Source organism: Seriola lalandi, unplaced genomic scaffold, assembly GCF_002814215.2.
Source record: "Seriola lalandi dorsalis isolate HSWRI2012SDOR001 ecotype SW California unplaced genomic scaffold, Sedor1 jcf7180002052955, whole genome shotgun sequence".
Taxonomy (NCBI): Eukaryota; Metazoa; Chordata; class Actinopteri; order Carangiformes; family Carangidae; genus Seriola; species Seriola lalandi.
The window spans coordinates 278,856-292,453 of NW_019523508.1; the positions used below are offsets into that span (position 1 = coordinate 278,856).

The 13,598-nt window shown below is 41.3% G+C and overlaps 1 protein-coding gene across 4 annotated transcripts; it reads left to right on the top strand.

The window, feature by feature from the left end:
- Positions 1-190: 190 nt before the first annotated feature.
- Positions 191-12,201, top strand: esrp1 (epithelial splicing regulatory protein 1). 4 transcript variants are annotated; one of them, XM_087172477.1, is made up of 16 exons: positions 191-517; positions 970-1,128; positions 1,276-1,392; positions 1,781-1,892; positions 2,432-2,575; positions 2,971-3,025; positions 3,156-3,266; positions 3,406-3,538; positions 3,700-3,742; positions 4,452-4,771; positions 5,643-5,867; positions 5,956-6,208; positions 7,395-7,572; positions 8,786-8,927; positions 9,441-9,530; positions 10,924-12,201. In XM_087172477.1, the coding sequence occupies exons 1-16, from the start codon at positions 386-388 to the stop codon at positions 11,056-11,058; spliced, it is 2,349 nt and encodes a 782-aa protein (XP_087028603.1). In that variant the 5' UTR covers positions 191-385; the 3' UTR covers positions 11,059-12,201. The 4 variants fall into 4 exon arrangements, with proteins under 4 accessions (XP_087028603.1, XP_023256567.1, XP_023256569.1 ...); XM_023400799.2 differs by having other exon boundaries at positions 5,956-6,196; XM_023400801.2 differs by having other exon boundaries at positions 9,441-9,563; positions 10,924-11,012.
- The last annotated feature ends 1,397 nt before the right edge of the window (positions 12,202-13,598 follow it).

Genomic DNA, 13,598 nt, shown 5'->3' on the forward strand with positions numbered 1-13,598 from the left:
TACCCAGAGAAACACATTAAATGTATTACACAAAGAAAAGTGCATATTTTTCTGTTCTCCATGCTCTGCCACGTCCTAATGTGTAAACCACCTGAAGGAGGGAGGGGGCAGGTAGAGAGTCACGTGGTCACACAGGTAGATGCACTACAAAAGCGGGGGACGTTCAGCCATTACTTCGAAATGGTGACTGCGGGAGGTTTAGCGTAATACTTCACACGCGACGAAACCTGGACTTACGGATCTCACCTTTGCGTTCAGGTGTCAAAGTAAAGGTGTTTATACCTCTCTTCTCCCGCGTGTGTCCTGTCTCCGGCGTATCTTAACTTACTGTGCTTAAGTTTTGTGTAGTATTATATTGTTTTTGTTTGGCGGTGTTTGTGCTCAGATGACGGCACAGGTAGACTACCTGGTGGTGGTTTTCACCGCCACATCTGGCGCGAGCGGAGAGCTGCTGGGATCTGACGAGAAGGAGCTCGTGCAGTTGGTTTGGCAGCTGGTGGATGTAAAGAACAAAACGGTAATATCTTATTACTACACCACTTGTTATACTTAAGTATCGTTACTCTAATAAAGGAAATGTAGTGGTAAATAAAGGAGTGAGCAGGTAAACTGAACTCCAAGCGGAATAGACGCAAGTGCAAACGACAGCCATAAATGATAATGTTAATCTTTATTAAATCGTAAATAAAATGGTGAGCAAGGTGACTTTCCTCTTTATACACAATTGTTCTGAAAACATCCACAAATTGAGTCATCCAGTATCACATTAGGTCAAATGATATGTAATGTAAACAGCTCCCATGCTTTTGTTGCTCTTCCGTGTTATACTATCTATGTAATAAACATCTATTTTACGGCCATTTAGCACTATTATATGTCACAGCGCAATTAAACTATATGTCCTACACCCTGGGAGTTTCTGTATAGGCCTCTTTCAAGAATGACGTGTTTTTTTTTTCTGTGAACCAGTTGGGCAGGGTGCATGAGCTCCTTATTAAGCCTGACCTCTCAGACTTGACAGAGGAAAAAGAGGAGGAGGATGTGGTGGAAGAAAGCGTTGAAGAGCCTAATGGATCCGGAGCAGATTGTTCCTCTACAGCTGCAAGTCTTGAGGAGGCGTTAAACCTGGTAATAATCTCTCTGAAGTCAACTGAAATAAGTTTTTTAGCTGTTTCATACACAGTAATTATTAACACACAGCTGGTTGAGATGCTGGGACGAGATTATGAATGTTTTAATTTCTTTTTTCTAAATGTTTGACGTCTACCTTTTCAGTTTCATTTACAACTGACAAACGACGTGAACAGTGCGGGCGCAGGCACGTCAGTGTGTTTGTGTACAGACGGGCAGCTCCACATCCGCCAAGTGATTCACCCTGAGGCCGCGAGCAAGGTGAGTGAGCAGCTGGGTGGGTGAATGCCTCGCAGCCAGGGTGGATATTCACTAACTGCTGCAGGAGCCTTGAGCGCTCACACAGCAGCGAAGGGATGTGTTGTGTCAGCACTTTGCTCCTGGTTCAATTTAATGTTACGGAGAGAGTTGAGAGCCAGTGCTGCAAACCTGTCTTATGTCACATGCCCGTGCACATACCGTACCTGTACACATAAAACATAGCCACACAGTGAAGCTGATGAAATTCTCCCACATGTCTTACTTCCATGTGAAGTGTTACACAGACTACTCTACTGGCTTGAACAAACAGCAATATGAGAGCAATAAAATGGCAGCTGTTGATGGGCCACACGTTCACATCCTTTCATTTAATCTCTTCCCTCTGCAGAACATCCTGGTGCCAGACAGTTTCTACTCTTTCTTTGACCTTCGGAAAGAGTTCAAGAAGAACTTCCCCACATCTGACCTCAAAACTTTGAATGTATACAACATGTCAGAGTGTATCCTTCAATGTTTACATTCGGTATGCTTGTGACTTTATTATGTATGTATTGTATTTAATGTTTTTGACATTTTTTGTTTTGGTTACTGTTCTGTGTGTTTTACCTGATCTTGTGTGTCACATATCACACTCAAAAACACAGAACACACTTTTATTAGAAGTTTTATAAGCCACGGGGTGTTGGCTGCAAGACTAGAGGTTTTGAAATGCAAATAGGAAAACAATGGCTGCACCTTACCAAGTGCTCAGTGAAAGAGTGTGTGTTTAACCAACAGAGCAAATCCCACACACCCTCTGGAACAGGAAAACTAACATCTCGCTCTCTGTGTGTTTGCTATAGTTTCTTTTTTGAGCTCTTCTTCAGTTTCTTTTCCTTGTTATTTCTCTTTCACACAGGAACCTTTTCATTTTACCTGTCAGACACCCATCTACACAATAATCCCTTTTTTCCTCTTGTTTGAGTTTGAGTTTAGAGTTTGCCTGTTTTTATCTTTTTGGCTTTTCCTTGTTTGTGTTCCTTGACTCCCTCCTCCTCAGCTCTTAGTATACCTGTTGATGTGCCCCCCATGTGGGATCCCTCAGCATCTCCTGATCCATCAGCCATATTGCCTGCAGAAATAGCAGTACAGCAGGTCCAGATAATGACCAGCATTGTCCTTGCGTTGCTTTCTGAGCCATTCTGTGAGTACCATACATATTTTACACTATGAGACCAAGAGTGAAACATTGGGAATGAGTTAGTTTGTTTAAATAATAGACCTATTGTGTGTTTAGATCAGAATGCTATGCCTTTCTATTTTGAAAATGTATTTGTTGTTTTTGTCATTTTTCAAGCAAAAACTCACCTGTTGCGGAACAAACAATAAATCAATCAATTGGAATGATAACTGTAAAAGGAAACTCTCCGTTTATAAATCCAAAATATAGTTTCCATTTTAGCCCAAGACTTTAGACAGTTGTCATGTAGCTTACTAAGTTACATAATTTGTTTTATTTATGTGCTATCAACTGTGATTTGATTTCAAATGTCAGTTATCTAATTTTGGGAACCAAACTCTGTTGCTCTCCGATCACAGGTCACACGTTTTCTAACTCTGAGAGAGTTAATGAGAAGTTTGAGTCTGGAACTTGGTGAGTAGAGTTTGCTCAAGACAAGATAAATATTCTTTTTGTTCTCTGCCTCTGAAATCAACCCCACTTTGACTCCTGCCGAGCTAATGTGTGTGTGTGTATGTGTGTGTGTGTGTGTGTGTGTGTGTAGCAGTAAGATGGAGAAAGTGTGCGACAACACGGTGATCAGAGCCAGAGGGTTGCCATGGCAGTCTTCTGACCAGGATATTGCTCGATTCTTCAGAGGACTCAACATCGCCAAGTACGTTGTTATGGCATGCTCATATACACAGGTTTTCATATTGATTTTCATTCATTAGCATCATTCATACTAATAATACTCTGAGGCCTGCTGCTGACATATCAGAGTGCTATAATGCTCTGTATGTTGTGTTGTATAGAGGAGGGGCCGCACTGTGTCTTAACGCTCAGGGGAGGAGGAACGGAGAAGCTCTTGTTCGTTTTGTTAGTGAAGAACACAGAGACCTGGCGCTGCAGAGGCACAAACACCACATGGGCAACAGATACATAGAGGTAACCTGTCTGAACCCGGCTAGCCGTTACAAATGAAGTGATTCAGCCAATCTACCTAGATTTATTTTATATTTGATTATATATTTTCCCTTCATACACCTGATGACATTCCACTAATAATGATAATCATTCATCATTAAATCCTTTCTTTCTAATGGCAGGTTTACAAAGCAACAGGAGAGGACTTCTTGAAGATAGCTGGAGGTGAGGCAATAAAACTATGTACAAATAATCAAGCCTTCCTTACCAGCAGTAACCTGTTTGTGTGTGTGTAGTAAAAGTTGGTTAAAATGATCTGGTTTGAAGGTGAGATTCCTGGAACCAGATTCAGGTCACCTGACTAAAGGAACATGAATGAAAACTCACTCACCCAATATAATTACCCAGAATTTTTGTTGCATGTAGGAGTTTGTATTTATCTATTTTCATTTATACATTTAGATTTATGAAGATCAGAATTATTGCTGCTCCAGAAGGAATATTTTGAGTGCACGTCGTACATCCATTAGGAGATGAGGAGTCCAGTTATCTCTAAGGGAGCAGGACAGCTTTCAGTTGAAGTTAGCTACTATGACCAAACTTCGCTATGAGTATTTGTTTCTTTCTCAGGATGAAGAATGCACAGATTGCTATTGCTATTTTTTGAATGTACTGTAATACTAACCTGGTTCGATTTTTAGTTGAGTTATTCGACTTTCATATTAAAAAAATTCATCCCCATCATCAATAATAGAATAAGAAGGTCACAGCCATGGAAAACACTCACGGAAGAAATACTTGATGCTTTTGAAATCTACAGTGTGATCATTTTCTGTTTGTTTACTTGTGGTTAAAATAGGTGTGTCTCTGTCTGTGTGTGTGTGTGTGTGTGTGTGTGTGTGTGTGTGTGTGTGTGTGTGTGTGTGTGTGCCAGGTACCTCAAATGAGGTGGCGATGTTCCTATCCCGTGAGGATCAGATCATAGTGAGGATGCGAGGTCTTCCTTTCTCCGCCACACCTGAGCAGGTGCTCACCTTCTTCTCCCCTGGAGATGGTCTTAAAGAGACGTGTCCAGTCAGTGGAGGGAAGGATGGCATCCTATTTGTTCACTACCCGGACGGGCGCCCTACGGGCGATGCCTTTGTTTTATTTGCCTGTGAGGAACACGCCCAGTGTGCTCTGAGGAAACACAAGGAAATCCTGGGGAGAAGATATATTGAGCTATTTAAGAGTACAGCAGCAGAGGTCCAACAGGTATGTCAAGGTGTCCGCCTGGATGTGGGTGTGCTTCTTTGTACATTGTGTACTTTTGCACAGTGGATTCATTTGTGTATTTATTTTTGATTTATAAAATGTTTTCTGTATTTGTCTCATCATCTTGGATTAACGTTTGTTGTTCTGATACTTTTTTATCTTGTTTGTTTTCTAAGGACAAATAGAAGGTTTTTAGGAACTCTGTGTTTGTGTGCTCACAGCGGAGAGTGACAATGTGTGGGTGTGCTTCTTTTCTCCACAGTTAATTGAGGGAATAATTGGAGTAGAGCTTAAGGGTGGGGACCTGCATAACAAGGGACTGTGTGTATTTTTTTTAAATAGATAGGTACACACAGTTACTTTAAATACTCTTCCTGTCTGTCTTTCTTTCTTGTGTAGTTTTCTGTAGTTTTATTGTTCTTTCAGTATTTCTTGTCTTCCTCCACTCCACCACCTCACTCGTGAGCTGACCACATGTGGACTAATTTTCTTATCTTTGCGGACTGATAAGCATACACCCACGTACATATCTATGCTGAGGCCTTTCGTCATGCTTTTATGTATGTCAGACTTGGTAGTTTTATTGGCCCTCTCCAGAAATGCAAACATGCTGGTGTCCTGCTGGCAACAAGCCCGCTCCGGTCTGATACTGCAACACATTCAAACACAATGTGGACACGTCTTTGTTGTACACAGGATGTCTGTCAAGTCATAGTGCTTAAGTGTATGATTGAGTTTTTCCTAAATTTTATCTGAGCAAGCGGAGAAATGACTCCCTCAAACAGTCTGTAGAGAATTCACAAAAACAGCATTTTTCTGCTTAACAGTCTTTGCTATAGGCAGTTGCATAATTTGTAACTGTTTGTTTTAGGTGTTGAACCGGTACTCATCAGCCCCTTTGATCCCCGTGGCCCCTGCCCCCTTGGTGTCAGTGCTACCCGCGGTGTCACTCCTTCCCCCTCCTGGTGGTTTAAGGGACTGCCTGAGGCTGAGGGGGCTGCCTTACACAGCGACTATAGAGGATATCCTCACCTTCCTGGGCGAGTTTACACACGACATCAGACCACATGGTGTGCACATGGTCCTCAACCAGCAGGTACATGCAATAACCGCACTGACACACCCATACAATAAACCATGCTGTCTGACATTTTTCAGTCATTTTTGACTGTGCTTGTTTCCAGGGTCGTCCGTCAGGTGACTGCTTCATCCAGATGACCTCAGCAGAGCGCGCGCTTCAGGCCTCACAGCGGCTCCACAAGCACGTGATGTCCAGCCAGCGTGGTGCGAATAGCCGCTATGTGGAGGTGTTCCCATGCAGCGCCGAGGAGATGGGCCTGGTGCTGATGGGAGGCTCGCTCTCACACACACATACACACACACACACCCGGAGCAGGAGTGGGACAGGGCTCAGCCCGCCGCCATGTAAGTCCAGACGTAAGTGCTGCTGGGAGCTCGGGGTGCTTCGGGACTGCAGGGTAGGTGGGCTCCTGCCGTGGGGGCAGTGTTGCTGGGTTTTCTCCAATCTAGTACTGTGGGAGGATGAGGACATCTGGTCTAACTAGGAGGATTCAAAACTATGTGTGTGAGAGTGCGTGTTTGTGTGTGCGTTTGTGAGAGTGTGGTACCTCTTTGTAATTTAGTGTGATTAAATTACCCATCTGCATGCACTGAGAAACCTCACGGGGTAACAGTTTATTCTACACTTTCAATTTTCACCTGTGTTCACACATTCTGATTGAATCTTGTAGTACATCTTTTCAGCAGCATGTTTGTTACTCATTCTTAATTTTACTCCCTTACCACTGCTTAAGTAATTCATAAAGATCTGAAAGGGTTGGAAAAGTGTAAGCAAGACAGCTTCAGTATCATCTAGCCTACAATAAGGCAAAATCGCTTACGACTCTCCAGTCTTATCAGATTGGTAGTGGTGGTTGTGGGATTTAGCCTCAATAGACTTGACGCACCTCAGGTGTGTGCGTCTCCTGTGCTTGTCCAATCAGAAGCTGTGGGAAAGGTGGGCAGAGTGGGCTGAATGCTGGTGCGTAGATGTGCCTTGTTCTCCGTGTCTGTAGTCCTTCACTATAAAAACAATGTTTTTGAAAGCAGATGTACACACGAGTGAAAAGGATACAGCACAGGGATTCAAGGCGAGACGTGTGTGGGTAGTAGTGAGGTAGTATGATTCTTGAGCAGAAATACATGTTGGACAGGAATTCCCTGTTCCTCATAACAACAAACTGAGCCTGTGGCCTGAAAGATATTCTGGGGAGGGGGAAAGTGACCAAAAACTAATGACAGGCCTAAAATGGCATGTAGAATATATTGTAAATTGGGTATTACTTCATATAACTTGTTTTTCTGCAGAATATATCAACAGCCACTGCAGAACATATTCACAGTCCAGTTCAACGTATCCTGCACAAAGTCACTTTCACTCTTTAACACATACATACATGTGTCAGATGCTGAGTAACGATAACGGAGGTCATTGTTTGCGAGTTTGCATGAGCATCTTGTTCTAAAGCAAACAATGTCCAGACCATTGTGACTCTGTCTACTTCTGTTGCTGTTTGTCCAAATTTTAAGTCTTGTGTCTCTCCCTCTGTTTTCCTCTTTCCAGGTTTATCCCCTCCATCCTACTCCTTCACTCCTGCACAGCCTGTCTTGCCCACAGAGGCTGCTGCCCTCTACCCTCCCATTGGTCAGGTGTTACTGGCCCCTCGCCCCCTGCCGCCAGGACACGCCTACTACCCCAGCACAGCTCAGCTATACATGAACTACACAGCCTACTATCCCAGGTAGACAGTGATCATTGAAGATGAGCAGAGGCAGACACATTACATTAAAATACAGCCATTCATGTTAATTACCTGATTCGTCAGTCTAGTGACTTTAATTCTGATTCTAGTCAACTTCTTTCAAAACTGTAACCAATCCTCACATTATTTGTAGGTTTATGTGGTATTTCAATACGCAGGGTTATCATCTCTTCATATAATATCATGACAACAAATAGACAAAAAATTATAGCGATATAAAAAACTAGAGTAGCATACTGATGTGATTAATCCTGATAATCATTCGATAATTCATTCATTTGTCCAAAAAAGTGTCAAATTTGTCAGAAGTCTTTCTAGAGATGTTTGCAAATTTATTGTACGTGGTGCTCACACTTTCCCACATAAAAAAAAAACACTCCATAACCAATACAAATAAATTTAAGAGCCAACAGATTTTCATGCCCTGAACTGAGCCTGCAACACAGTGTTTACTTGCAGGCTGTGTGGTGCTGAGTAAGCAAATAAGAAACTAGACCAATATTGTTTACATGTTTGATTTTTTTAACCTTCTGTTTGCATGGGTATTATTATGGTAACTTGAAGCACATGAGTGCACTAAAACATTTCAAGATACATTTACTAGAACCAATGAAATATATATTGTTGATTGTTGTTCCTTTTGAAAACTAAATATAATTTCATTGATCACTTGCCATTTTTGTTAAATATTCCCAGACTTTTAATGCAGAATAACACAAAGAATGTCTAAAAGTGTTTCCGCAAATTTAATCCATTTGGCTGCAATGTTTAATATTAGGCAAGAGATTGTAGATTAGTGGGTTTTTTTCTGCATCCCTTTGTTTGTATTGTTGATTCACTTTGATTCACCAAAAATAGACTCTTGTTCAAAGTGGAAAAGGAGGAACAGTTCGCCTTTGATTTAAATGCATCTTGCCAAGGAGAAAGACTGGAACAAGGGTAGTTAATAACTGAACACTGCGGTATCAGAGAACATGGTAAACATCAGTGACCTCTGTTTCTCCCTTGTCAGCCCTGTGTCCTTGAGAAAACAGACCATTCATAGACAACACCCAAAGTTACTCCCACTTCTGTGATTCTTATGTGCTTTGTTTGCCCAGAAATATGCAGCTGACAATACATTGTTTTTGTTGCTTCTTAGATATTTTCAGGATAACAGTCTGTCCATACCTTCTCTCTTTTCTTCCTCCAGTCCACCTGGCTCACCTACCACCGTAGGTTTCTTCCCCTCCCCCTCCTCCCTCTCCTCCCCAGGGGGGTTGGTGCGCATGCCAGGTTTGACCTACAACAGCAATGGAGTCAAAGACCTCATTAATGCAGTGCAGGGATACCAGGTAAGAGACAGTTCTCTTCAAACACAATTACTCATTAATCCAGTCCTTATATATGCAAATGATCTGTGCGCTCGGAGTTCACATGCACATTCACTGTAAGATCCATGTGTTGTATTCAAATCTCCTTCTATTGTGGGTGTATGTTGTCAGGCATCCACCGTGTTTGCCCAGAGGCTATCAAACTAGTTTATCCTGTCTACTCTCCCTGTTCTGTCACTCATGCACTGTTGCTTGCTTAGACTTGAATTGGAGGAACTCAAACCTTATTTAAACTTGGAAGACATTGAAGAATCCCAGGGGTATGACAAATAAGTGGATTTATACCAAAGTTATACCAAATTAAGAGAAATTAATTAAATATGAAGTCGGAGTGAATTTTTTTCTTCTCATGAGCAAACTCTTTCACCTCCATGACAGGTTTTACAGATCCATGTGGTCTTTAGGGTAGTTTCTGTGGTTGCTTGTATCTCAGCCCCATGTCTCTGTCATTCCTCCCCGTTCCTCGAACCACAGTACGCCCCAGAGGATGCTCTCGTGCACGCCCATGGGCCTCTGCACGCTCACGACCCGACCAGGACATTGCTTACGCAGCCCAAAGAATGGGTGTGTATTTAAGGTGTCTGAGGCAGGTGGCAGGTAAGGATTGGCTGAGGGCTCAGTGAAAGGGGTTTTAGTTTAGACAGTGATTGTAGCTGTGGCTTGGGTCTTAACTGGTCCCCGTGGGGTACAGGTCTCGACACAACAGTGATATTTTTTGTGAAAACAGAAAATTTTCCACTAACTGCACACGGTAGCAACAACGGCTGACTGAGATGAGTGGTTAGAGGAATTTTTCTTGGATTTTAGTCAATCCTTGGGTTTTGTTTTGAATCATTTTGACGGGATGCTGCTCTGACCGACTGTCGGATCCTTTTATGGAAGTCTGCTTTATCAAATACTGGCTACTATTGCTGTCATCTCAAGAAGTCTTTTATGGGATACAGCAATAGCTTAAAGTTGACCGTTCACTAAACCCTGCCCCAGCTTAGCAACTAGAACTAGGCATGGCAGACCTGTCAAGCTTTGGATTTCTCTATATGCCAAAACAGTGAGAATGTGTCTCTAGTAAGAGCTTTACTTGATATCTCATGAGTTTGGATGGTGGTGTTTTTCTTAATCACTTTTTTAAAAAACAAAAACACGAGGAAAATCTGTAAGGAAGATATTAAACTATTTGTTTTTCTACTCTGACATAAACTGGATTTATTAAAACTAATCAAGCGTTACTTTCAAAAGGACATGTAGTGAACAAACTATTATGTGAGGTTACAGGTTACATAATAGTTAGAAATACAATATTTATTCAGAACTGGAACATCCACTGCGTGGGAACTAAGGTGCTAGCAAAGTTTTGATTATTTTAGCAGCTCTATTTTAGTTTCTAGAAGAACTGAACTGAAGAAGCCTTTCATGCGAGAGGTGAAATTTCTTCAAGAACCTCAAGCAAGTCCATTTGCCTTTGTAAAGCTCTAAGAAACAGTTTTGAGAAGTTTATTCTAGCACTACATTTGCCAAAATCATTTTTATTTCCTCTTATTCCTTTAGTTTTTAGTGTCAATAATTTATTCTAGCTAGCTACAGCTGATAAAATCGGCTAGCAACAGTTGGGTTGTCAGCTATAAATGAGATGCCTGCTTTTTATTACTGCTGTCATCTGTTATCGTTGTAAACTGCCTGTGTGTGAGAATGAAAAGCTTGACAAGCATAGCAACAGTAACTAAGAGGGGCGTGGCTTACTGAATGGTCAGTTGGTGGTGTTGTAGTGTAATAGTACAATATTGGATAATTACAGGTGTGACCCTCAAGCGGTTAAGAAGGTGATGGGTAACATCTGGTGCTGGTGTAAGGGCTCTGTGTTTTACTCTGTGCTTTTACTCTGGGATAATGCTCTTCTGTCTCTCTCTCTGCCCTCCTCCCCCTTCCTTACCCCAAAACTCTCCCTCCTGTCCCCCTCCAGAGTCCCGCAGAGTCTGTGTCTCTCCTGAGCAGCAGTCTGATTGGTCAGTCCAGCGGAGGTGATGCTCCTCTTATGTCCCTCCCAGCTCTCATGACCAAGCCGGCGGGACAGTACCTGGACCTGACCCTGCTGTAGGGTCACACATTATACAAAGGTCATGTGACAGTGACTCATAATGTATTGTTAGGTTTTTAAAAATAGTCTTTTAGATGTGTTATTTATATCTTTAAGAACAGAAATTAATGTATTTTATACCAAAATCATTGTGGCCTTAGCCAAAAATAGCAGTTTTGTCTTATATTGCACAGTGTGTATTTTAAAAGCTTTATAGAGATTTTTTAACATGTTATGATTTTATTATCGACTATGATATATTTGCTAGCCAAACTAGAAAAGAAAGACCTAGTAGCAACTGAGCTAAATCTTTCCTTAAGCTTTTCTGTGAAGAGTGAAAGTGTGTGTGTGAGTGTGAAAAAGATGAGAATGAGTATTATGCATGGCTGTGTTGATACGTTTTAATACTTAATCTGTTTATGCAATATATTTTGTGTTTATATACATTTGATACAGTACATAGTGATTGTATTGGAAGCTTTAGTGCATGAAGAAGTTAGTAGTAAAACTTTAAGATGTTTACATAATGCCAAATATCAATGCACTGCTAATCAATAAGACTATTAATGAATATAATAGCAGTATCTCTGAATGACAATATGTTACACTGTGAGGTTGTCAAGTAGTCCGGTCCTTGCATCAGACTTCACTTACAAAAATGTGACATCTCACACCTCATTAGCCCCCTCCTTTCGTCCTTTAGGCACCCTATATGGGTCCGTTTCTTTGTTGTGTAATGCCAATGTTGTCTTGCCTTTTGTTTTGGAGTAACACCTGAGCAGAGGACAGCCCCAGTTCTAGAAACCTAACCACAGGATTGCATTCTTCAGAAATACTTGTGTCACAAGCTCTCACCTTACCGAGTGGATATCAGGAGCCAGAGGTGTTTCTGACAGATTTTATTAATATTTTGGTCATATAGGACCAACAGAGATTCACCCCTTTGTCATTTCCCCTCATAACTAAATCTTTTGGAGAGTAGCTAAGAGGGAGAATATTTTGTTTTGATATGTACCTTGTGGATTTAATTGCCATTTGTAGCCCGAAAAGTTGCTGTTTGGGCTCCATGTTGCTGTACGACGTCCTACAGTAGGACTTTAAACTCCAGCTCAGGACGTCCTGCTGCGGTAATGCTGAAAAAACAATAAACACAACGTGAAGTCTGCTCATCTCCAGCTGTTTGATTTCACTATTTGCCTTCAGTGTGTCTTAATTCACTTTGCAGCGCACTCATTGTCTGTACTTTGGGAGGGTTTGTGAAGTGCAGCAGCACAAACACACAGGTGGAGCTGGTGATGACAGAATGTGGCTCGAGGCAAAACTGGGGGATCTCACACTGTCCTCAGTGATTAACACTGTGTTTCCCACATTCACACACATGCTATGGCAAAGAAACTATTGTCACTCAGACACACTAAACACATTATGTGAGACGATGGCCTTTTTTTTCACAGGGTGGAAAAGTGGAGCATAGAGAGTGCAGGAAGGGGCGAGAGAGAAGGAAGGCAGACAAAACCATGTCAGACCCCCTCAGGGTAGATTTGGCATTGTGTAATACAATCTTGTGCACCCCACCCAACTTGATCCCTTTTAAACACACTCGCTCATTCTCCCACTCACAAAAAACACGGTCTAAACCAGCATAGCAACACCATTAGTATCCATGCAACAAAGCCCAGAATACTTCTTTTTGTCCTTAACCTTTATCAGAGTTTACTGATATATGTTGTCTACTGTGGGGGAAAAAGCAACATGTTATATAGTTTCATAATTTTAAGAAATTGTTCCCATGTGAAGTGCTAATCCTGGGATAAGTGCAACCACTTTATCCCAGTTTAAAGTGTTTGTTTCATTTAAAATTAAAATTTGCATATTAGAATTTTGAGTTTATTATAGATTAGAAGAAGCATTTGAATTGAAAAATAATTGCGTCTTTGATTAAGTATAATCCAAAGGATATTAAGAGCTGTGGGGGAGGTATGGACAGACAGAGGGGGTGGTTATTCATTCTTTCTTTTTGCTAAAGGGAGTGTAGTCAAATTTAACATTGTCCCTCCAACACAATTTTTCACTGTTGTCTGTGCTTTATAGTTTATACCAAGTTACAATAGTGCCACGGTGAAGTTAAGTGTCATATACCCTTAGCTGTTAATTAATATAATGAAAGTCAGAAGCCACAGAGCTTGTGTCTCATTTATTTAATCAGTGACTCTGGTTTTAAATGTTGATTTAGAAGCTTTTGGTTAAAAAAAATAGAGAAACCAGATGCACCATTTATAATGTTTACCATCATTTTGGCAATTGCTTATTCCACTCCTGTGTGATTTGGTCAATATAAACTCTAAAACCCCAAACATGAGGTTTATGCTCCCTCCCATTGATTATCTTGTTTACTGTCTTGCCCACATGAGTATTTCTGTCAAATCCACATTAATTTGTTCAGTTATAAAGGTATTAATTCACACTCTCTTGCTAATACCAGAGCCTTTCTGCTGCTGCACTGTGACTTGAAGATGAATTATCTAGCACTCAGTGGTTCACTGAAGGACAGAGTAGAGGTG